General features: G+C 41.6%; 1 protein-coding gene across 1 annotated transcript in view; it reads right to left on the bottom strand.

Annotated features, from left to right (window-relative positions):
* Positions 1–6,365: 6,365 nt before the first annotated feature.
* PRKCE (protein kinase C epsilon) overlaps positions 6,366–25,291 on the bottom strand; it is a 425,910-nt gene continuing 406,984 nt past the window's right edge. The window contains exon 15 of the mRNA XM_054983917.1: positions 6,366–7,601. Coding sequence (XP_054839892.1) covers positions 7,455–7,601 — 147 coding nt within the window. The 3' untranslated portion in view covers positions 6,366–7,454. The remainder of the gene's footprint in view (positions 7,602–25,291) is intronic.

Here is a 25,291-nt window from a genome sequence, read left to right as displayed (position 1 = left end):
GCACAGGCCTCAGGTTGTATACTGGGAGGGAATAAATGATAAAATTACTTAATATTTCAAGCCTGTTCTTACTGAAACAGTAGCTTGCTATGAATTTGTTTATGTGTGTAATGTAGTAGTTGATGTGTACAACTGAACTATCTTGGAAAATAAGAATATAAGACAAGCTATGACATGTATACGTTAACTGAAAATGACATATATATATTTTAAAAAATTGACATTAAACATGGCCCGTAGAGTTTAATCTTTAAAGTGACATAAATGTATGTATCTTTCTGAATCTTCTGCCTGAGATAATCTCACTTTGAAAATCAAACTAAAACTATTCATTGTGTCTATTTCAGTTGTGAGAATGGATGGTCATGTAAGAAAACGCTATTTTCTTAAACTACTGTGGATGAAAAAGTAGTACTTTCCCCTGAAAAATGTACTGATTCTCATCTTGCTTTACACAATAGTTTTTTTTCCGTTGTGAACATATTCAACTAGTGAATATTAAAAAACTAGAGAAATGATAAGCAAAACGTTTGGAGGAGGAAATACCTCCCCCCATCCTACTGCTAGTGGTTCTGTTGTGAAATTCATATGCTTACACCTAGTGAATCCATGGGGCAATCTGAGGATATGAAAATGGCATGGGGGAAGATTGAAACTACTTCTCCCCATGTGCCACAGTCATGAGCAGAAAAGGGATAGCGTGCATCTGGGAGGCACAAAACTCCCATTGCGTGTCTTATACCAAGTCTTTGTGGCATCCTTTAACAAACTTGAGGACTTTACACCATGTAAGAGTAAACAGAGGTTTACTAAGCTCCTGTAGCACTGCCACATATGCCTCGAGGGTTTGGTAGAGCAGTGTAGGTCTGCATTAAGATCTTGTCAGCACAGAGTCCTAGGCCAAATTCCATAACCTTACCACTGGGCCCAAGCAAGTCTTTAGTTGCTATACTATTCCTTTGGACAGAAATATGTCAACTCCTAATGGTTTATGTAAACTACAATAAAATATAATTTTTCCCCTTCAATGAGGATCTTTTCATTCTTCACTTTAAACACTGGTGAGACATGCAAAACAAATTAATCTGGGGCGGGGAGAGGTGGCCGTATTTGTTGTAGCCAGAACAAGAGAAATCCAGGGTGTACCTTAAAGACTAACCCAGTTATTGCGGCATCAGTTTTTATGACAAATTAAAGCAAATGAAGATTTTTATGTCATTGTATTTATTAGGTTCTGAAACAATACACATTCACATCCTTTAGAATACAGTACATTTGGCACAGTAATAATGGCTACAATGAAATATCCCTAATGAATGGCAAGAGAGTCAAATTACAACTGTAAGAAAAAAAAACTGTACAAAGAAGGTCTCACAATAAAAAATACCCCCCTCCTGTAAAACTGAATAAACTTCATAGTTTTCCAGAACTATACTGCACATAATTTCAAGAGGTCTTTTTTCTTTTAACGCCTTCTATGAGAGAGAGCCTTATTTTGATTGTATGCAAAAACTTTCTCCGCTAAATACCACCTCTTTTATTAAAAAAAGAGAGAGAAACCTGATTTCTCAAAATGGTTTTTTTTGGCATTTTGTTTTACAAAAACATGTGGTGTGGAAATAATTTATAGGAGAGGAAGAAATGTAACAACATGTTTAATTTATAGGAGAGGAAGAAATGTAACAACGTGTTTGTTTTAAATAAGTATCTTTCAAAACATTCTTGGCAACAGACAAAACTGCAAATGTAAACCAAATAAAAAATGTCTTGAGTTGAATTCAATTGCCCTGAAGAAGCCTTCAATCCTGTACACAGCTAGGTGGCTTAAAATGTCCATGGCCCTGTACTCATCTGTAACATCTGGCCCCAGATGTGTCTGTAATCAGCATTCACATCCATAGATACCTCTAGTCAGGAGCCCATTGTGATGCAGATTGAGATGTGATGGCTTCTTATTTAAGTGCATGTCTTGTTGGATCAGGGTGAGCAACTTCAGTGGCATTTCAGAGCCTAACTATGGGCAGGATGGGAGCCAGAATGTCTGCTTCTGCTAACATATTAGCTTTTCTAATCAAGCATCCTTAAGAAGGAAATGCAGCTGGTGGGGCATTTTTAGCACAAATGTTTGTTAGTGATCTTAATGCCAGGAGTGAGAGAGTCACATAATCCATAGTTTTGCTTACAAAAGCTCAGTGGAATGTACTTATTCCCTTAAAAAAAAGAATTGCTAATCCCCATTTTGTATAAAGGCCTCTCATTTCATACAAATAGTAGTGCATTCTAATACAATAGTTCATCATTCTAGCCAGTCTATGAGCGGCTTCAGAAAGCCACTTGGTACTTTCAAAGCTGCTGCATATCTATGGAAATAGCCACTTAGCACTGTCAGTTCTTGCCTGGATGCCCAAAGTTAAATTGTGGAGGAAATCCACAGAGCTGGCCTTACCACACAAAAAACCAATGGGCAGCAGTTTTACACTATTTTCCTAAAATAAAAATAAAAATATGAGATGATGTAGCCTTTTGTGACATCTCTGTGCTTCCACTCCAGAAACTAGGGGGCTTCTTTTCCCCCAGCCCTAAAATTTAATGCAGCTAAATTATTCTACAAGGTTTAATCCATTATTACAATGGAAAGCCAGACAGCATGACTTGATAAAGCATCATATTTTATATTTTGAAATCATTGTATGAATACATACATATATGTATGTATAATTACACCTGAGTCTTAAAAAAATGGAATTGAATGTCACCATTGCTAAAACTGGCTACGAACAGCCAGACACAAAACTGACACTAACCCACTCTGTCCATTTGAGAAGACAACTACAGCCAGCTTCTCAAGTTACATTTGCAGCATGAAAGCCCCTATAGTGCAGCTCCTCCCCTTGCTGACTGGGTAATGTGCAATGCTTTGGGTCACATGGGCTGAGCCCATGGTGTGACTCCTCCCCTTCTGGAAAGTGAGGCGCATTGTCTCTGCTGACTCCTCTCATGTGGCCCAGAGCCTGTTATGTGATCTTAGTGTGAGAAGCAAGAGAGGAGGCTTCACTGCAGCAGCTCCCACATGACAGTGATAACAGGGGAATAGGGGCCTGTTTCTCCAAGCAGATGGCCTGTGCTATAAGGGTCCTTTCTTCTTTTATTTGTTTTTCCCTGTCTCTGTCATTCCTTAAAGAGTTTAAAAGAACTATACAGGAGATTTAGTACAGCTTAAGATAGGTCTACAACTTTTATAACAGAAAACAAACAGAAAAAAACTCATCGTTGACAGTAACTTGAACCAATACACATACAGAGTATTGCACATGGACATTATAATTATTCTTTCATAGACTACCTTTTTTAATTATATGCCTGAACATGCAGCAGTTGATACCTCTATATTCAATGAATTCCACAGGCCTTGCAGTAAACATTTATATACAAAATCCTCACCTGTACAAAAAGGCAAAAAAAAAAAAAAACCCACCAAAAGGAAGAAAAAATAAAAAGGGGGAAAGGTTCTTGAGTGCCACTCAGCCTGTCACAAGTATATATATTGTGTGCAGCTGGAAAATCCAAGTGCAACAAGTAAAATGGATTTCCACGACCGCTCATTCAGTCCAGTAAAATATATATATACATATATATTTATATACATTTATAATAAAATGATCTCAGCAATACATGTACACACACACAAATAAAACCCAAAAAACCAAAACACAGGGTACTCCTGGAAATCTAAGTACATAACACTGTCAGCATATCTACAGGCGGTAACTTCACATTCATTAGTATTGTCCGCATGAGTTACCATTTTAATGACTACACAAGAAAATCCATTTACAACTCTCAGCAATGTCAGTTTTTGATTGTTGATCTTCAGTCTCTCATAAACTTTCACATAATGAATGGTTTGCTTGGCTTTGTATTCTTCCTATAGCACAGTTTTTATATAATTTTTAAAATAATAATAATAATAATAATAAAACAAAAGAGCAGTAGTACTATTGGGCATGATCCAGCTGGACCCATAGTACAGCAGTACGGCATCATGCAAGCCATGCCCCTCCCTCTGTCCCTCTCCCACTTTGTTCCCTAGGCCAATAGCTAGCCATTACTTGCTATGGGTGACTCCTATGTGCCTCTTATAGGTAGGCCCACTCCTTCCTAGAGCTATTTACAAAGTTTTATCTAGCAGCCTGTGCATGCAGCCCTGGGGAGGGCTGGGTCTCTTGAACTGGAAGTGCCTCTGAGCCACCCATAGCAGTTCTGGGGGGTCATTTGCAGTGTACATGCTCCCAGCCAAGGGTCAGTAGGGGTAGGAGAAGAAGGGACAAGGCTTTTGCACAAGGGAGGATGGATCGTGCTCAAGTGTTTTGTACAAGCTTGCAAAAGTAACACACTGCTATTAAAAATAAAGCAATAAATAAATAATGTATTTAAACAATACAATGAAATAAAAATGCTTTTAAAAAAAGAAATACATTGTAAAACCCCTTCAGACCTGCCATTGCATCACTGATGTGAATGCTTCAGGTAATAGCTATTATATAGGTCACTATGGAAGGAGACTAACGTATATGCCCAAAGAAGCTGTAAAATTTGTAGAAAAACCTATGTTGCTTTATTAAAGCTAGTATAGGCTTTAGGAGAATTTGTCCATTCTTTAGCCCTTTAACACCTGTCTATAAAGCATTTGTTTACATTAAAAAACATAATTAAAAATATATATTTTAAAAAATGTATGTAATCTTTGAAAAAAAGTATCTTTCCTGAAATAATTTTAAATATTTTCTATGATAACTATCAGATGGAATTGCTATAATTCTCTAAATCAGATTATTTTCAACTACATTTTTACCCTGCCCCCACCCCAATCTGCCTTGCAGAGAAGTGCAATTTTTTTTGGCGTTTCAGTTAAATTTTTTGGTAAACATTTTGCCAGCCCATGTGTTGAGTGGCATGGTTTGGCAAGCTGCTTGACTTGAAGCATGGGTGCAACTGGTAGGGTGCTGGAGATGAAAGGAAGAAATCCGCTTCCAGTGCCATATTTCAATGTGAAAAGTTGACAGCAGAAGGTTGCTGGAAATATTTCATGGCAACGCAAAAAAATTCATCCCATCCACCTCTAAAACTACATCTAGTGCTCTTGTGATAACTGGAAAGTCCATACATGGATCATTATCACACTCTCAGTCATGTTTCTATCCACAGTGACAAAGGGCAAGGCAAATCTCTTTGGCCTCCTTTGCACTGAGCTCCACCTCTCTTAGCGCACACTTCTCTTAGCACATGGAGCTCCCTTGCTCTTAGCACACAAAGCCATGTTTCTACCTAGCAGTGGGACTTTAAGAAAAAGAACCAAATCTAAAACTGCTAGTTTAAGCTGGTTAAAACATGGAGCTAGTGAACCATTATGAATATTCTCCCCCATCATTTGAGGTGGTTTCATATCCCTCTCAAAAGCCACGTGCTAAATGTAAAGTCACGTAGCAAGGAGGGAAAAGAAATCCCACGGGAGAAAAATGTACTCTATTCCATACTTTGTAACGTTTAAAGCGCTCAAGTGCTTAATTCATAAGGTTCTGTCACAATTCATAGAACAATATGTCAATATAACAATACCTAGTAATCATACATCATACAGTGACAGGCAACAATCTCATCCTGCATGTATCAAGACACTTAACATGCAAGGGAGACGACTCCGAGAAAGACAGATATACAGCAGTATATAGAGCAATGTCCTTAAGTCTCTTACGAAATATTTCTAATAGTATTGTTCTTCTTTTTTTTATCTTTTTCTGTTGTATGTCTGGACCGGTGCAGAGATGATGATCCAGAAGCTCCATGCCCAACCTGGGGCTGGCTATCAATAACACAGATTTCGTTTAACACTTCCTCGGGGCACCACAGACCACTCTAACAAATACAAAGCATTCCTGCAACCCGGAGGATAGCGGCGGTATCTTCTTGGACTGTGGTGCCCCCGAGGAAGAAGATAAAAAGAACAATACTATTAGAAATATTTCATAAGAGACTTAAGGACATTGCTCTATATTCTGCTGTATATCTGTCTTTCTCGGAGTCGTCTCCCTTGCATGTTAAGTGTCTTGATACATGCAGGATGAGATTGTTGCCTGTCACTGTATGATGTATGATTACTAGGTATTGTTATATTGACATATTGTTATATGAATTGTGACAGAACCTTATGAATTAAGCACTTGAGCACTTTAAACGTTACAAAGTACGGAGTAGAGTACATTTTTCTCCCGTGGGATTTCTTTTCCCTCCTTGCTACGTGACTTTACATATAGGGAGAGCCACTGCTTGTTGTGTTAAATGTAAGCATAGATGCATTCATGTATAGAAGGAATCAGGATTCACACTCTGTAACTTGCTAGACTAGTACGTGCACCCAAACAATGAGGGGTGATTTTGAACAGGCAGGGAAAGGGGTTAAGCACCTTCTTCTCCTTCTCCTCTTTTCAAAATCATAGCCTTCCAAGGCTGCTTTTTATTTTTAACAGGTTTGGATTTTTTAAAATGTATGTTTCATTGGCATTCCAGTCCTACCCATTTGCTACATCCTGTTGAAATCAATGGCAAAACTTCCACTGATTTTAGGTTTATTCCAATGCTATCACTATGCATAAAACATCATGTTTTCAACTCAGTACACACAGTATATATTTTGGAGAGGGCAAATGTGCAGTGGCCCCACCCCCACTTAAAACTACGCATGCTGGTCCCACAACTGCTACACACTTTCGGCACAACAGTCAGGCACTGCCAATATATGGTGAACACATGTAGGCAGGGGCAGGCAGCTCGTTCATGGGTAGGGACAGCGTGCTTGTTCCACTCTACTGATTTTGGCCCTGTCCACAAATACACCATATGCACAGAGCTACTGTGCTAGCACAGTATGGCTAATTTACAGGAAAAATTCTGAGGAGGAAACATCAGCATGAGGTAAATCCCTTCTCAGTTTTCATGCAGTACGTATGCCACTATGTGGTAAGATGAGATCTTGAAAAAACTCCACATGTTGGGAAAACATCATTTATTTGAAAAGTCTTACAATGTTGGAGGTAAATCCACCAGAGCACTTTTCTACATGAAAACTGAATAAAAAAATGATTTCTGGTGACCTTTTCCACTTCAAAAATGTTTGTACGAATTGATCTTGATGAAAAAAAATGCAAGTGAAGTCTTCCTGGCTTAAGAGGAATAAAAGAAAGCTCTTAAACAGAAAAGAAGAAATAACAGCAATGTGTTACCTTTACAATTTCTAATACAAAATATTTTGCATTGCTTTGTGAGACATAAATTATGAGTGCCTCCAGATCAAAGTATAAAATGGGGGATACAGGCTCAATGTCAGAGAAATAATAACTGGAGGACTTATTTAGGACCATGTCTTTCAGAGTCAGTAATCCGGTGGTCCTACTAGGGTCTTAGGGCAACAGTTCTTCTCCAAAATATGAGAAGCCTTTAAATTCTTCTTGGTTGATTTGCTTTATAATTGTGTCATCCACTGCTGTTAATACTGGGTCTTCTCGTGTAAAGTCTTGATCGAAGTTATTTACATCCCTTTTGGTTTTCTGAGGAAGAAAAGCAGAATATTATGGATTGGAACAGAACATTATGCTAGCAACGGAAACACACAAAAGTAGCTTTGTGAGCAGTGTGAGATTGGGTTTTCTTGTTTGGCTTGTGAAACAAGGCAGAGTTTTCTGAAATGATAAAGAGAAGGTACTTCACACACAAAGATGACCAAGCAGAATCACAGAAGCAAAGAATGGTTTAGGAGTAACCAGATGGCCTCTGACAAAGAAGTTGAAAGCAACATGATGCCACAGCATATAGGTGACTTCATGATGTTATACAGCAGTCAGAACTGCTGTATATTTAGGCGAGCAGTTGTTTTGAAAAAAGTAAAGCATGGCTTCAAACGTATCTTCTCTAGAAATGATGTCACAGATTGACACATTTTCCCATGACGAGAAGGCAAGGGAAAAATCTAGAGAAGTACAAACTGTGGCTTTTAAATCTCTTAGGGGGCCTCCAGGAACTGGCTTTCTTGACGAATCATGGTTGTTCTGCAGATGACTGGCATGCCAACATTCCCAAACCCCACCAGCCAGATGTTCATGGTCCTGATTGTCCCACTGATTGTTGCAAGTCCTAACAACCTTAGCAAGATCAGACTGGATGAGAGAGGAAACAGAAACTATTGTGCAATACCAGCAGCTATATCTTCCAGACCCTGTGATGCCATGTGGCTTCTCCATGCAACACTTCCTCTTTTGCTCCCAAGTTTAGGGAACAATCTTGCCAGGAAGCCGACTGCTGAAACCACTGCTTAGGTCTAGCATTTTCCAAGTATGAGATGAGTCTCTGAGGGGAGACGCAGAGAGAGCAAGCCTAAGCAGGTCTACTTGGAAGTAAATCCCAATAATTTCAGCAGGGGTTACTCCCAAGTGGGTGCACATAGGATTATGGCCAGACTCTCCCTCTATATGTCTCGACTTTGCTGACATTCATACTGTCTAGATATACCATCCTAGTCAGGGCAAATGAGACTGTACATCTTTACTGACAAAAATCTACTTTCCCAGAAACCTTCTAAAAGCACTCCATGGACTTGACAGGCCTGCTCCCTGCCCTTTAATTTTAATCCATTTGGCCAAGTAAATGCTGCCAGTGAAACATTTATATTTGAGGAAATGTGGATCATTATTTCCATATCTTATGGCAACTAGTAGCTGTAATATTTTGTAGCCTTTTATGAGTTTGAGAAAGACAGTCCTAGAAGTGTGAGATTTGATATAGTCATGGGTTTATCTGTTTTTCTAGTATGACATGGGAACAACAACAACTGCTACTGCTACTGCTACTGCTACTGCTACTACTTTTGATTTATATACCGCCCTTCAGGATGACTTAACACCCAATCAGAGCAGTTTACAAAGTATGTCATTATTATTCCCACAACAAAACACCCTGTGAGGTGGGTGGGGCTGAGAGAGCTAGGAGCTGTGACTGACCCAAGGTCAGCACTGTTTAACTGTTGAAGCTGGCTTCAAGTGGAGGAGTGAGGAATCAAACCTGGTTCTCCAGATTAGAGTTCTGCACTCTTAACCTCTACACCAAATTGGCTGCTGATTAATTCATGTAAGGATTAAATGAACTGTTTCCTTTGGTACTGGGAATCAAATGAAGTTATATGATTAAAATCCCAGAAATAGAAGGAAACCACAGACTATTACAGGTTAGTAGAAGAATGTAATTGCTAGGACTGAAATATATGTGGGTGAAAAAAAATTCAAGCAAATTCTCTAAATATGTTTCTTCACAAGCATTATGTACTTCTGCCTGGTTCAAATGTGTGAATTTCACTTTTGCATGAAACCTGGAGCACTAACCGCCCCCCCCCCCAATCTTTTAATTAATTAATTGTAAGCCACCTTAAGCTATGAAGAAAGGCAGGATATAAATATTTTAGTTAATCAGTTAGTTCAGTAAACAAACAAACAGTGCTGTTAAAGTTTCAGGAGAATGCTGGTGTTTGTTTGCATGGCCAAGTGGCAACTTTAGCACACTATCAAAGTTAGAGACTTCTCAGAAATTGACCCTACTGTTAAGCGGCCGTTACCTATTACTATTGAAGCACCTGTCTGAATAGAAAAGAGGTCTTCACTGCCTCTTAGTGGCTGAAAAAAGTTTGGAGCAGGGAAGAATGTTAAGAATGCTGCTAAGAGTATATGGAATGCAGTCTCAATACTAGAAATGTGCACCTCCTGACAGATCTCATAATAACATGCCTAGATTGCAGTCTTCCCAAAAAGATTGGAGCAAAGCAAGGTTGGGGAAGAGTATATTGTGGGTGCTTTCCCCCAAAGGGGGGGGGGTGACTCCAGTTTAGAAGCTGAAGCAGTTAAACACTTCCATGTAGAAGTGTTACTCTTTAATGTGCCACTAGACTCCTGTTGGTTTCTGCTGCAACAGATGAAGCCGGCTACCTCTCCGGAATGATCAGTTCAACTAGTTTGCCTATGCAAAATTGACAGCAAAACACACAGTGCCAGTTATTTAAGAAAATACGGGGATTTTAAATTGAAGGTAAATAGTAGTCTGCAATATAGAGAAACGAAGTATTGCTGACTTAAGAGAGCATGCTTTGTTATACATTCCAACAATCTTTAACAGTATCAACAACACCTCTGTGAGTGGGGATATACTTTAATTAATGTTAAATATATGCAGAAGTTACTCTAGAACTGGATCAGGACACCAAGCTTACAAGTGGCACTAACCGGATTGCTTTTTAGTATCCAACGTGTCCCTTTTGACTGATCTTAATGCATAAGAAGGAAAGAGCCCTGGGGGATCAGACCAATGTCCATCTAGACCACCATCCTGTTTCGCACAGTGGCAAACTGGTTGCCTTGGAGGGCCAAACAAACAGGCCACAGAGGCTGAGGCCCTCCCTTGATGTTACTTCCTGGCCATGGATTTCAGAGGGTTACTGACTCTGAATATGTAGTTTAATAGGAGACCAGTTTAAAATGAAATGTTCATTATGGTCTCTGGCTTATAAAAGTTGATAGGCTAGATTTTCTTAGATACTGCTGTGAAATACCTACAATCTGACATACCATATTGAGTCTATAATAATAATGATCTCTACCATTGCTGTTTTGTGACACTAAGTTATGGTTGAAACAATTGTTTAATTTTGACCTTTTGAACCAACAGCACAATCTATTGACTTCTGATTTCCAGTTTTGACCTTCCTCTGAGTCCTTGTGGGTTAGGGTTATCATTCCCCCACCGGGGGCAGGGGATCCCCTGTTCCCACCCTTCTGCCCCCCGTGCCCACTTACTTGGCTGGTGGTGGGGCGTGTTCCCCAGGGCACGCCCCTCAAGCCAGGGTGCATGCCCCGAGCCACGCCATGCACTGTGCCACGTGCTCCTGCACCCACAGCGGGCCCATTTTGGGGAGGATCGTGCCCCACAGGGCCTGATCTGGCCCTTGGTGAGAGCAGGAGCACTCCCTGCTAGACTTTGACTCCCACACGATGACATCACTTCTGGAAGTGATGTCATCACGCAAGCCGGGAGCAAAAAAGAAAAACCCCTGAGTGGCAAAGTGAGTGCCAGGCTCCCATTCTCCCACCAGGGGAGTAAAGGGTCCTGGCAAACTCCCAGTTTGGGCTCCAGGGGACCTGGCAACCCTATTGTGGGTCTCCACTTGAATTTATTAATTTTCCAGCTTTTCAGAATCTCTCAATGCTGACAAACATATTTAGGTGACTACCACCATTCATAAGCATATATCTATATTTTTAGCTATTTACAGATTTCAGACATTCCCTATAATCCACTTAGGTACCACACAAAACAGTATTTACCACTGGAACAGTGGCAACCTAAGGAGAGTGACACCCTTCTAAATCAATGGACTTCGAACTGTGTTAACACTTAAGAGTTCACTGAATGTTTTCTTCCCCCACAGTTTGCTGGAGTAAACAGTTTCATAAGGTGCAGAGGCATTTTCCAAGGAATTCTGAGGTAGCAAGAATCTCTGTTTGTTAATAAAATGGCAAATGTCTATATGCTTAATTTGTTTGTATTCCTTTTCCTTGTGTGTTCTGTTTGGCTAGATTTGCAAGCCTGTGGGTAGAGCCATATATCCTTTCATTTTTGTATAGGAAGAATGAGACTGATGATGATGACAGGAAGCTCCAGATACTATAATAACTACACAAATGTAAACTCTACTGCGTCCAGAGAAGAATGTTGTGAAACTAACAGGAATGTGTTCATTAGAAGATACAGTTGGGGGTAGGGGGATAAAGAAGTATGATATATTGTCGAAGGCTTTCACGGCCGGAGAACGATGGTTGTTGTGGATTTTCCGGGCTGTATAGCCGTGGTCTTGGCATTGTAGTTCCTGACGTTTCGCCAGCAGCTGTGACTGGCATCTTCAGAGGTGTAGCACCAAAAGACAGAGATCTCTCAGTGTCACAGTGTGGAAAAGATGTTGGCAGGTCATTTATATCTACTCAGGAGGGTTGGGGTTGGGCTGAGTCATCCTGTAAGAGTTTCCCAGGGTGTGGAATGCTAATGGATGGAGGCTTCACTGTATCCTGAGGAGGTTCTTTTGCATATGGATTGGTGCTTGATGTGCTAATCTTCTCTGCAGGGCTATTGTCGGGTATAGAGTGTTTTGTTAGCCTTGTGTTTTTCAGGACTGGAAACCATGCTCTATTCATTCTTAATGTCTCTTCTTTCCTGTTGAAATTGTGCTTATGCTTGTGAATTTCAATGGCTTCCCTGTGCAGTCTGACAAAGTAGTTGGAAGTGTTGTCAAGTATTTTAGTGTCCTGGAATAGGATTCTGTGCCCTGAATTAGGCTATGTTCAGCCACTGCTGATTTTTCAGGTTGACCAAGTCTGCAGTGTCTTTCATGTTCTTTTATTCTTGTCTGGATGCTACACTTTGTGGTCCCGATGTAAACTTGTCCACAGCTGCAGGGTATACGGTATACTCCTGCAGAGGTAAGGGGGTCTCTACTGTCTTTTGCTGATTGTAGCATCTGTTGTATTTTTCTGGTGGGTCTGAATACTGCTTGCAGGTTGTGCTTTTTCGTAAGCTTTCCCATCTGATCAGTGATTCCTTTGATATATGGCAAAAACACTTTTCCTGTGGGAGACTGTTTTTCCTTAGTTGTTTGATTTATCCTTGGTTTACTCACTCTTCTTATTTCATTTCTGGAGTAGCCATTTGCTTGAAGTGCGTGGTCATCTAAATCCTCCCTCTATTAGCATTCCACACCCTGGGAAACTCTGACAGGATGACTCAGCCCAACCCCAACCCTCCTGAGTAGATATAAATGACCTGCCAACATCTTTTCCACACTGTGATACTGAGAGATCTCTGTCTTTTGGTGCTACACCTCTGAAGATGCCAGCCACAGCTGCTGGCGAAACATCAGGAACTACAATGCCAAGACCACGGCTATACAGCCCAGAAAATCTACAACAACCAAGAAGTATGATATTTCTACATCAGAATATTGCTGAGTTCTGGGGTTAGACATATGGCTTCCTGCCACTCTAGCAATATAGCATAGAAGTCATGACCAAGAAAGCATTAAGCAGTTCAGGATGGGGATAAATTAGTATATGCATACATATTCAACGATACTATCACCTTTCAGGGGGGTTGAACTTCACAATTTACATCTCCAGTCCTTAATTTCCCCCTTACGATATTAATTCCACAGGGTAGCTATGTTAGTTTGTTACATCAATCCCACTGGCACCTTAAACATCTTGAATCTGATTATATGAGCTCTGACTCATGGAAATTTATGCTGGAATAAATCTGGTTAGTCTTTAAAGTGCCACTGGACTTCTGTTTAATCTCATCCTGTGTGGTATTCTAGACCAGTTTTGCTTCCTTTCTATGGCTGTCATTCCGCCATCTGGGGCGGGGGATCCCCTGTTCCCACTTCCTCCCCCTCTACCTGGCCAGCGATGCGGCGCACCCCCAGGGTGCCCCCCAGCAGTGCAATGTGCTCCTGTACCCCACTGTGGCATGCTCCCGTGCCCTGCAATGGGCTTGTTTGGGGCAGAATTGGGCCCGCGGGGGGGGGGGGATTCAGCCCTTTGGCGAACACGGGAGCACACACTGGGCAGCCCTTTGACCCACGTGACGATGTCACTTCCGGGAAGTGATGTCATCACGCACACCGGGAACGTGCATATGCACAGACAAGAGACATGGAAGACCACAGAGGGTGAGTGCCAGGTTCCCAGTCCCTCGCTGGGGGACTCAAGGGGCCTGGCAACCATATTCCTTTCCTTTTTTAAAACTAACACTCAACTGATCTTAGTATTTTGCATCCCCTGAAGGACTAGCTGGGCCATCTGGAGGGAGTTAGAAGTGTTCTTTAATTTACAAACACAGTAAAATCTTTGTTAACTGGCACTTGTAGGGAACGGCCATTGCTGACTCATCAAATGTGTCAGATGCTCAAGTTTATTGCTCTGTGTCAGCCTCTACATCAAGCTGGCTTGCTGGAGAGAGGGGAATGGGGTGCACGTGCCTGAAGATGCAGGGGTATAGGGCCTGAGGGGGAGGAACTTGCTTTCTCAGCAATACCGGTTAAATAAGTGTTCTGGATAATGGCCAGATAATGAAGCCATTATTCTATTTTCTTCGGCATACCTACGGAGTCTTCAGAAACCCCTGTCTTGTCTGAATCACTATAGGAGGCAAGTGGTGGGTCTCACCACTTGAGGGTGAGGAGTTATCAGGACAGTTACTGTTCCAATACATCTCTGGGTCACAATAAATAGGGGTAGTAGCATTTTCCAGGAATCATCATTAAGGAAGTAGGGCACTCTGACACCATAATACGTTGGAAATAGCTACATATAGCAACACATGTCCTTATACCAAAAAAAAAAATCACTTTTCAAAGTAAACTGGCTGAGATCAGCAACACGGGCCCACCCTTAGATAAGCTTGGGATTTCTGCATACTCAGGGACTCTCCAGGAATGCAGAAAAATATGACTTTGATAATCAGAAGAAACTTTTGGTTAGCTTACAATTCTATTAGTTTTTTGCATTCCTGAGGGAGTCCACTGAGTATGGAGAGATCCCTAGCTTATCTGAGGGTGGATTGATGAGGACTAAGCATTCCCATGAGGAATGGAGTGCGAAGTGTCAGGGAGATGGGGAAACTGGTCTCTTCAAGTTTCCAGAAATCCTGCAGGTGGAGATTTGGGTGTGCAGTGGAGAAAACTTCCAAACTGCCAACCTTCCTGGTGGATCTTAGACTACTTAATTAATTACACCTATGCTTTTGAGGTTAAATTTCACTAAGCCTCCTCCTTTTTATTTGTGTGTGTGTGTCTTCTTATTAATTTGGATTTTTGCTGAAATTTCTGAATATATTTGATATATTTTTTTTGTCTAATGTGAAAAGAACGCAAGCCTTTTTATTTAAAATTATTCTAGACATAGAGGTAATTTGTAAATCCTCCAAATATTTTTCCAGTCCCCTTAAGGATAAACTCATGCTGCAGTGTCAGGCTTGTATTCAGAGTGTATTTTTTAAATTACATATAAAAGTGATTTTTAAAAATCAGGCTTTCCTTTGTTTATAGACCACAGTCATGGCATGTTGGTAGTAGAGATGGGCACGAACCCGCCCCAAAATGAACCACGAGATTCGTGGTTCGTGGATTTTAATGAACCAAAAACCGTGAACTGGCACGAAACTGGGGCCAGTTATGACCCAATTCGTGGTTCGTGGTTCATGGTGTTTAAATACCCCTTTCCGGCCGCTTAGCAGCGACAGGGAAACAGGCATTTAACAGTTCAAAGGGCCCTTTCCTGCCTTGCAAGCAGCAGGCCCCTTTAAACTATCAGCTGGCAGGCAACAGGGGAGGGGATTCTCCCCTGACTGCCAGCTGATAGTTTAAAGGGACCTGCTGGTGGCAGGGCCCTTTAAACTGCCCCCAGCCCCCCCCAGTCCCAACCTCACAGTTACCTTAAAGAGGCCTACGTCCTCCTCCTCCTGTGAGGGGTGGTAAGGCCGTTTTTGGCCTCCTCCACCCCTGTGCAGGCCCGCAGAGGGATGGAGGAGGCTGAGAACAGCCTTGCCGCCCCTCAAATGGCTGCAGCCTCCTCCTTTCGGCCTCCTCTGCGGGCCCGTGCAGGGGTGGAGGAGACTGAAAACGACTTCCTCCGTCCCACCATGGGCCCGCAGAGGGACAGAGGAGGTTGAGAACGGCCTTGGTGCCCCTCAAATGGCCAAACCACAGCCATTTGAGGGGCGGCAAAGTCGTTTTTGGCCTCCTGCATCCCTGCACGGGCCTGCAGAGGGACAGAGGAGGCCGAGAATGGCCTTGCTGCCCCTCAAATGGCCGTGGCATGGCCATTTGAGGGGTGGCAAGGCCGTTCTCAGCCTCCTCCATCCCTCTGCGGGCCCGTACAGGGACGGAGGCCCAAAACAGCCTTGCTGTACCTCAAATGGCTGCGGCATGGCCATTTGAGGGGCACCAAGGCTGTTCTCAGCCTCCTCTGTCCCTATGCGGGCCCGCGGTGGTACGGAGGAGGTCGTTTTCGGCCTCCTCTGCCCCTGCACGGGCCTACCACACAAAATTTCTATACATGGCCATCTTGTTTTAACTGTAGCCTGACTACACAGTCTTTCTTTCTTTCTTTCTTTCTTTCTTTCTTTCTTTCTTTCTTTCTTTCTTTCTTTCTTTCTTTCTTTCTTTCTTTCTTTCTTTCTTTCTCTTTCTTTCTCTCTTTCTTTTTCTTTCTTTCTTTCTTTCGCTCAGCCTTTAATAGGAATTTTCCTTTCCCTACATTCAGCTTCCTCCACACACATGGCACTGTGCTTTGGACTATTAATGCCCACCCCACACACAAATGCTTCCTTATGCTTCCTCTCACTATAGTGTATGAAACGTCTACATCGTTACTGACATTTTGTTCTGTTTCACTATATACTTCTAAGTATCTCTGTAGTCTATTTTGGAAAATGCGTGAGTTTTCTCCATAAATATTTTTCATTTCATCATCATGTCAGTCTTTATTACCCTGTTGTTAGAACCTGGTAATTGAAGTTAAGCTGAATATATTCCCCACCCCTTACTGCTTTTGCCTTTATATTGCCACTTTTGCATGTGGGGAGTACATATACGAACAGCTTATTTATACAAGAATTTCCCACTGAGATAACTTTGTTACATTTTAAAACTGCTGTTTATTTTCTTCAATGTGAACACCTCTGATTAGTTCCCCCCCCCAACAATTTCTGCTTTGTTTTCTTTGCATTCTTTCATTTGTTTTATTTAAGTTCCTATACTTTCCTTTCTAACTTTAAACAACTGTTACTCTCCAATCCTGGACACCTTATTTGTGTTTGCTAATTGCCAGTGTCTTTGTTTTCTTCCTTTCATATATGTGCCCTATTTTTATATTTATTCCTTTTATAATGTTAACCCCTCTCCATTTCCATCTGTTAGTATGTTTTTGATCCTTTCTATGGACCACTGGCTATCTTATATCATTCTGCTATTTTTCTCTTCTCAGAAATTGGTCTGTAGAAATCAACTATGGTTGTGAAAAGTTAGCTGCATTTTTTAAGATCAATTGTCACTCACTTCCCCTCACTCTCTGACTTACATTCCACTCAGCCTCTTGGTTCATTACCCTCTAACATTTATGGAGACCAGATAAAATAAGAAAAAACAATGGGGAAAATGATCAATACAGAGCTTTTGTAAAAAGAACAATTTTGTTATGTACTTCTACGGGCCACCTTCCCCCTCCCTGCGTATTCACCTGTTCACTTACTTGTCCAGTTTTGGCACCCATCCCATTCAATTTTATAATATGAAGAGATAAACTGGATGTCTGAAAGGAATGGGGGCGGGGTGGCCCCATGATGAATATGAGAGCAGTACAATGAGGTCACCCACAAGAAAGATGGAAGGAAGTTCTGCCAGGTATGCAACAATTAGTCTGTAAATTAACTAAAAGAAAGAGAAACACACACGACATGGCTGTTGGGTACTAAATATGCTTCAGGAGGCTTGGAATGTTGAGCATTAAAGGTAGAAACAAGAGGGACAAAAATCTCAAATTTGGGCAAAATAGCACCCACCACTGGCATGGACCAAAACCAGACATTTCTCTCACTACAGCACTGGGAATAGACTAGGACAGGTTTTCAACTAAAAAAGAAGGAAAATCCCCTTTTCTACTTGCCTCCTCTGTGTAGCTTTATATGGAGACTAAGAAAATGTTCTGACTCAGCCATCATGAGGAGGATTAATACAGTTTGTGAACTAACTTAGTATCTGACAAGTTCACCAAGAGGACTAGAACGGAATATTTAATTCAATGCATCCACCAATGAAAAATGCTGTATCTCCAGCACAGATAAATAATCTCTTCCTTAAGAAAGCAAAAGTGCTACTCCATCAGGTAAGCAAACTTCTACAAGTTGCTTAAATGATGGATTGTTTCCATTCTTTGAATTGTAATTAATTTGAATGGAAAAAATTCTAAGGGTTCATATAACTGAAAAGCAGGGGACAAAATTAATAAATGGCCATCATTTGATAACTGTAAGGAAAAGTATGATCCAGCATCCAGAAATTTCATGTCCATTTATTCAGTAACTCTGTTCCCTGTGTTTCAAACAATACATTGTTCCTTTTACAATGATTCCCATAAAGAGGTCACTAGAAAGTATGTTGTAAGAACACTATAGCCAAAGTAAAGAGCATGCAAATATATCAAGGACTGATACTCGAATTTCAGAAAACTTTCATTTCCTGCCATGCTATTCCCATGCCTGTACCATCTCCACAACACAGGTACATGGGTATCACAGGGACTGTCATGTAGCAATTTCCATCTGGGAATAGGCATGTTTTATAAATTAAGTTTTAAGGTAGTACAAAAAAAGTACTAGTCCAGAAAAGAAAAATAACCAACTACTTGTGAGCCTATATTTTATATCAGATGGCAGCTTCAGAGGTGATTCTGGCAAGCAACTCACACAGAAGGAACAGATGCTTGCCCTAAATGAGAGGATACAGCTCACTACAAGATTACCTTAACCCAGTTTCATCCAGACTCTTGATAGGCAAGCCATATTTTTTATAATTTTAAAATGGATATCTTCCAGATTGTAAGAATGATCTACATTTCTTTGAGTCACTGATATGAGTATGTCTGATCTGATGCCCAGATTGGTAGCTTTATCTGAGGGCAGGCTATTTTGCAGCTACGGGTCCATTCAGTCTCTCCCAAAGCAAAGGCACTGCTGAATTATCTATCTCCAGAAGAAGCCGATTGGTACAAAGTATGCCACAAGGAGTTACCTAGCAGCATTTTTGGTAAGTGGGTGCTTAGGGACTCACAGAAGCTTCTAATTATATACCTAACATATTTCATGTGGCACGGTAATAGTTTTCTCATACTCACACCTTGGGAACTACTGCTCTAACATTAGTGGACACATTAAAATATGTTAACAAGCATATTCTCTCTCTCTCTCTCTCTCTCTGCATACATAATGCTGGTTAACATATCTGGAACATATACACACCTATACCTCAACAAATTATAGCATTACTTTTGATACATTGACCTGGATATTGACCAGGTCAGGAGAAGAACTTCTTGATGCTGGAATCCTTGTGGATACAAAGGGAAGTTGGGAATAAATGAGATAGTGTTTTATACAATGGTACATGGGGTGATCTCACTGCCCAAAGTTGATCTGAGCCAAATACATTCCATGCAATTGCATGCAATACAGCCCCTTGCTAAATGCTAATTGCCATGCACCCAGATGACTGAATGGAAATATATTATGAAACTGGAGGGACACCTCAGGTTTGTTATAGGCCTAAAAATGAACCTACCTGGACATTTTCCCCATAGGGTAAGGCCTTACCTTAAAGAGGGACATTCACACTGAAGCAAACTTGAAAAGAGAGAACATTCACACAAAAAGATTTACTTGGCCAATAATTTCTGGCATTTCTGTTAGTATTACTGAAAGAGACTGCATTTTAAGAAGGGATTCCTTTGCCATAATCAAATTGCAAAGTCATTCCTAAACCCAGGATAGGTCCAGTAAGAAATTGCATGTGCAACATTATGACTTCAAAGCAGCAGAACAGAAAACCCAAATTAAAATTGCACAAATATTTTGGCTCATCAGCAAAGAAAGTTTTAAAACATGGCAAATTTTCTGTAGGTCTCAATGTTGTCTCCAGAAAGAAAGTCCCTCTTTAAGGATTCCAGCCACATTACTTTACAAAGTGGTATCAGCTGCAACACTATACATGTTTTTTAAAAAACCAAACACTGATTTTTCTGCAGCAATCCATTGACATTTGGTTGTTTATTTGATGTACATGCCACCTTTCTGCTCAACAAAGGCCTTCACCAGCCAAACGTGCAGCTGGATCTGATATACACATCCATCTGTACAAGTCACTGCTCACTCTATTGGAAATATTTGTACTTCACACATTTTATGAATTTTTATGCATGCAGAAAAGTGCTTGGACAGTTTCCAGATGCATTTATGAAAATCTTATGAACAATTTTATTTTCGCTATAAAAGAAAGCACTTATGCATTGGTTGCCAGCACTCATCAGGAATGCATACTGGCTACTTTTGATTTTTTGTTCTGATAGTGGGGCTATTCAAATAGAAACCTTTGCTGCAGCACAAAATTGAACATCAAACACATTGCTGGCATCCTTAAGACAAGACTTACAAGGAGTGAGAAAACTACAAGGACAGATTTGAAGGAAATAAACATACAGGAGTTTTGTATGCAACAATGATAGATGAGGCTATAATAAGTATCATTTCATTCAGGCAAGAGGACAACAATCTCTTTCACTGTGTGACAAAGATAAGATCAGGACAGTCTAAGAAGCAGAAGGGCTAGCCCCCTGCCCTCCCCACATCACTTTCCTCTTAGATTAGGCCTCAGTAACTTCTGATCCATCAAGCCAAATGCAGCCCAGAAACGACATGACAGGATCTTTATAACACTGGTTTTGCTGCTTGCCAAAGATTGCACCAACAAGGAGGTTGTTTAGCATCTGGCAGGCCCCAATGCTGCTGGTGGACTGTGTTTGCCTCTGTGGCTTACAAGTTGCTGGCTTAGACTTTGTAAAATGGATTTTCCTCTTGCCTTTTTTCTGAGACACTCAGGGCAGTGTACTTGCCTGCCCCTCTCTTCACAACAACCCTGTGAGTTAGGTTAGGCTAAGAGGAATTGTTCGGCCTGATATTGCTCTGTGAGCTTCACAGCAAAGTGGGGATTTGAAACCACCCCTTAATCTAACATGCTAACCATTACCCCACAGTGCTCATTCTATAGTAAGATATAATTGCAAGCTTGTTCCAATACTACTTTCCTGACCCACTCCTTACTACTCACAGAATATGAAATCCCAACTAAGCTCTATCATATTCATCTGTTTGTGAGTTATTCCCATTTGATCCTTGTACTGCAGGATTTTCTCTGTTCAGTCTCTAGTTTACTGAGGTTTCAGTGAACCTGCACAGGTAAACATGTAAGGACTTGAGTCTGCAGTGGGCCTTGAATTATTTGACCTGTGAGGGCATCTGTGTTGGACTAAACTTTTTAAAACGTTAGAAGTGCTGTACAAACATCTGAAGACCTTTGAAAGATTAATTCTTCACAGTAACAGAGAGCTTTGAGTGACAGGCTACTCCAAGGAATCTGATTGGATATCATAAGCTAAACAGAAAGAGTCCAGTAGCACCTTTAAGACTAACCAATTTTATTTTAGCATAAGCTTTCGAGAATCAAGTTCTCTTCTTCAGATGCCTGATACAGAGACTGGTCAAACACAGAAGAGCAGAGGGAACAGGCAATTAGGAGGGGAGGGGGAGGGAGCAATCAAAACATTCCTTTGCTAGTATATGTAAACATGTCCTTTTGGTGTGTGTATCAGTTGGCTTCAAAGGAGTTTGCCCTGTTAGTTTGTAGAAGCCAAACAGCTAGACCATCCAATTCCAATGCAGTATGGGCCTTCGATAACCACAGCTCTCCCTGCCAGATGCATCTGACAAAGAGATCTGTGGATCCCGAAAGCCCACGCCAGGTACCACTGAGCTCCCCCATTAAAAACAACCCCTCTACACAGACCAGGAACTGGCAGATGTTTACCAAAACCAGAGGAAGTATTTATTGCACACTATTTACTGAACTACAAAAAAAAGGAGAAGAAATTCTCAAAAATCCTGCATGCAACAGAGAACAAGAACACTCTGGATCCACCCAGCAACATCATCAATCTATCCAGTCATAACCTGACCCCGGCAGAGGAATCTGTCCTCTCACGTGGTCTATCTTTTTGCCCAGCCAGACCCACACAAACCATACAACTTTGTGGAGACCTGGAGGCCTATTTCAGACGCCTAAGACTGAAAGAATTCTTCAACTACTCTGCTGAACAAAATGAGGAACAAAGCACTGAACAGACACCATCACAGCAACCATCACTCTCCCAACCCAGCAATACACAATCATCGTTACAAAACTCCAGAAAAAAGAATTCCACATGGACACCTCCTGAGGGCCGGAACTCTTCATTGGACTTTTACATTGAATGCTTCCGTCGACGCACCCAGGCTGAAATAATTGACAAACAACAACACCTAAAGCAGAACCTCAGCCATGCAGAAAGAGATGCCATAAACAGCCTCCAAAACAATTCTGGCATCGTAATCAAGGAAGCAGACAAAGGTGGAGCAGTGGTCATCATGGACAAACAGAATTATATACAGGAAGCAGAAAGACAACTCTCCAACACAACATTCTATAAAATACTACCTGCTGATCCTACGGAGCAATATAAAAGAGAACTCAATAAAATATTGAAGACTCTTCCCGTGGACATACAAGAATGCATCCATACAGACACACCCCAGGAACCACGGCCAGGAAAATTCTACCTACTACCCAAAATCCATAAACCGGGTAACCCAGGACGCCCCATCGTCTCAGGAAGAGACACTATCACGGTAGGAGTCTCAGGATACATGGACTCTATCCTCAGGCCCTATGCCACCAGCACACCCAGCTATTTACGGGACACCACTGACTTCCTCAGGAAAATACAGTCCATTGACAACCTACCTGATGACACCATCCTAGCAACCATGGATGTGGAGGCTTTATACACCAATATCCCACATGCGGATGGACTGCAAGCCATACGGAATATTATCCTGGACAAAACCACAGCACACCTCGCCACTGAACTTTGTCACTTCGTACTCACTCACAATTACTTCGAATTTGGTGACAACTTATATCTACAGATTAATGGCACAGCCATGGGCACACGCATGGCACCACAATATGCTAACATATTCATGGCGGACTTGGAACAACGCTTCCTCAGCTCCCATCCACTGGAACCACTACTATACTTAAGATTCCTGGATGACATCTTCATCATTTGGACCCATGGGAAGGAAGCTCTTGAGAGATTTCATCAAGACTTCAATAACTTTCACCCTACTATCAACCTAAGCCTGGACCACTCTACACAACAGGTACACTTCCTGGACACCACTGTACAACTACATAATGGACGAATAAATACCACTTTATACCGGAAACCAACAGACCGATACTCATATCTACATGCCTCCAGCTACCACCCTAAACATACCACTCGGTCTATTGTCTACAGCCAAGCCTTACGTTACAACCGTATCTGCTCCAATGCTCTCGACCGAGACTCACACTTAAGAGATTTACAACAAGCATTTTTGGGACTACAGTACCCACCAAATGAAGTGAAGAAACAAATCAACAGGGCCAGACTAGTACCCAGAAACAGCCTACTCCAGGACAAACCTAAAGGAACTAACAACAGAACACCACTGGTTGTCACCTATAGCTCCCAGCTCAAACCCATCCAACGTATCATCAGTGAGCTACAACCCATCCTGGAAAATGATACCTCTCTCTCAGAAGCCCTGGGTGGAAGACCTTTCCTTGCCTACAGACAGCCCCCCAACCTTAAACGACTTCTCACTCACAACCATGAATCAGCCAGCAGAGTCACCAGCACAGGGACCAGGCCCTGCAACAGACCCAGATGCCAGCTCTGCCCCTATATCTACCCAGGGAATACAATTACAGGACCCAATGGCATCAACTACACTGTCTCTGGCTCTTACAGCTGCTCATCCTCCAATCTGATATATGCCCTCATGTGCCAACAATGTCCTTCTGCTCTGTACATTGGACAAACCAGCCAACCTCTACGCAAAAGAATAAATGGACACAAATCTGACATTAGAAATGGAAACGTCCAGAAACCAGTGGGAGAACACTTCAACCTACCAGGACATTCCATCAAAGACTTAAAGGTCGCTGTAGTTCAACAGAAACCTTTCAAAAACAAAATCCAACGGGAGGCTGCTGAACTGGAATTCATATGCAAATTTGACTCTGTCAAGCTGGGACTGAATAGGGACTATGAATGGTTATCACATTACCACAGGTAACAGATTTCCTTTACAGAGGTGGGGTCTGGGGGAGCTCAGTGGTACCTGGCGTGGGCTTTCGGGATCCACAGATCTCTTTGTCAGATGCATCTGGCAGGGAGAGCTGTGGTTATCGAAGGCCCATACTGCATTGGAATTGGATGGTCTAGCTGTTTGGCTTCTACAAACTAACAGGGCAAACTCCTTTGAAGCCAACTGATACACACACCAAAAGGACATGTTTACATATACTAGCAAAGGAATGTTTTGATTGCTCCCTCCCCCTCCCCTCCTAATTGCCTGTTCCCTCTGCTCTTCTGTGTTTGACCAGTCTCTGTATCAGGCATCTGAAGAAGAGAACTTGATTCTCGAAAGCTTATGCTAAAATAAAATTGGTTAGTCTTAAAGGTGCTACTGGACTCTTTTTGATTTTGCTACCACAGACTAACACGGCTAACTTCTCTGCATCTATAAGCTAAACAGAGAAAGTCTTCTGAACTGGATGCTGGGGACAAGGGAGTCTGATTTTAGCTCTAGCTGAGAGGAGTCAAGTACTAATAGTTTCAAGATTCAGCCCTAGCTGAGAGCAGTTTAACAGAGACAGGAGAACTGGGGGAAAGTTGGCAAGGAAGTTTGGGAAGTAGGTGAAGACTCCCATTTGGGCCAAAGAAAGAGGACAGATCTTCTAGCTCTGAAAAGTGAAGAGATCCCTGGTCTGGTGTGCCTTTAGAGACCTTAATAGTTAAAAACTCAAGACAAATACTGGTGTTTCACGAGAAGGGATTTGGGTACTGGAAAGAGGGCACTAGCCTTCTTGAAACCAAAAGAGTAAGAGAATACTCAAAGAAAGTGTAGGAGAGTGATTGGGAAAATGCTGGAACAAAAGTATTTCAATATAGAGGTTTAAGGAACTGTAAAGAGTTTAAGAAACTCTCAGTAGTCTGAAACATAAGAACCAAAGTCTGTGCATGTACTGATTTTACCTCAGAGTTTAGTGAGTTATCTCAGAAATTTTTGACCCCTAAGTTGTTTAAAGGGTGGGGAGGCATCATAACATCTAAATAGGAATTCAGTCTGAGCAGCACCACCTAGCTCTGGCAAAGGAGAAGACTCTAGGAAAATAGGCCATTCCAGCAAGGAATCCTCTTTGCACCACAGGCCAGAGTGGATCAAGTGGAATGCCATA

This window comes from Eublepharis macularius, chromosome 1 (genome assembly GCF_028583425.1).
Source record: "Eublepharis macularius isolate TG4126 chromosome 1, MPM_Emac_v1.0, whole genome shotgun sequence".
Classification (NCBI taxonomy): Eukaryota; Metazoa; Chordata; class Lepidosauria; order Squamata; family Eublepharidae; genus Eublepharis; species Eublepharis macularius.
This window is presented reverse-complemented; position numbering and strand designations above follow the sequence as displayed.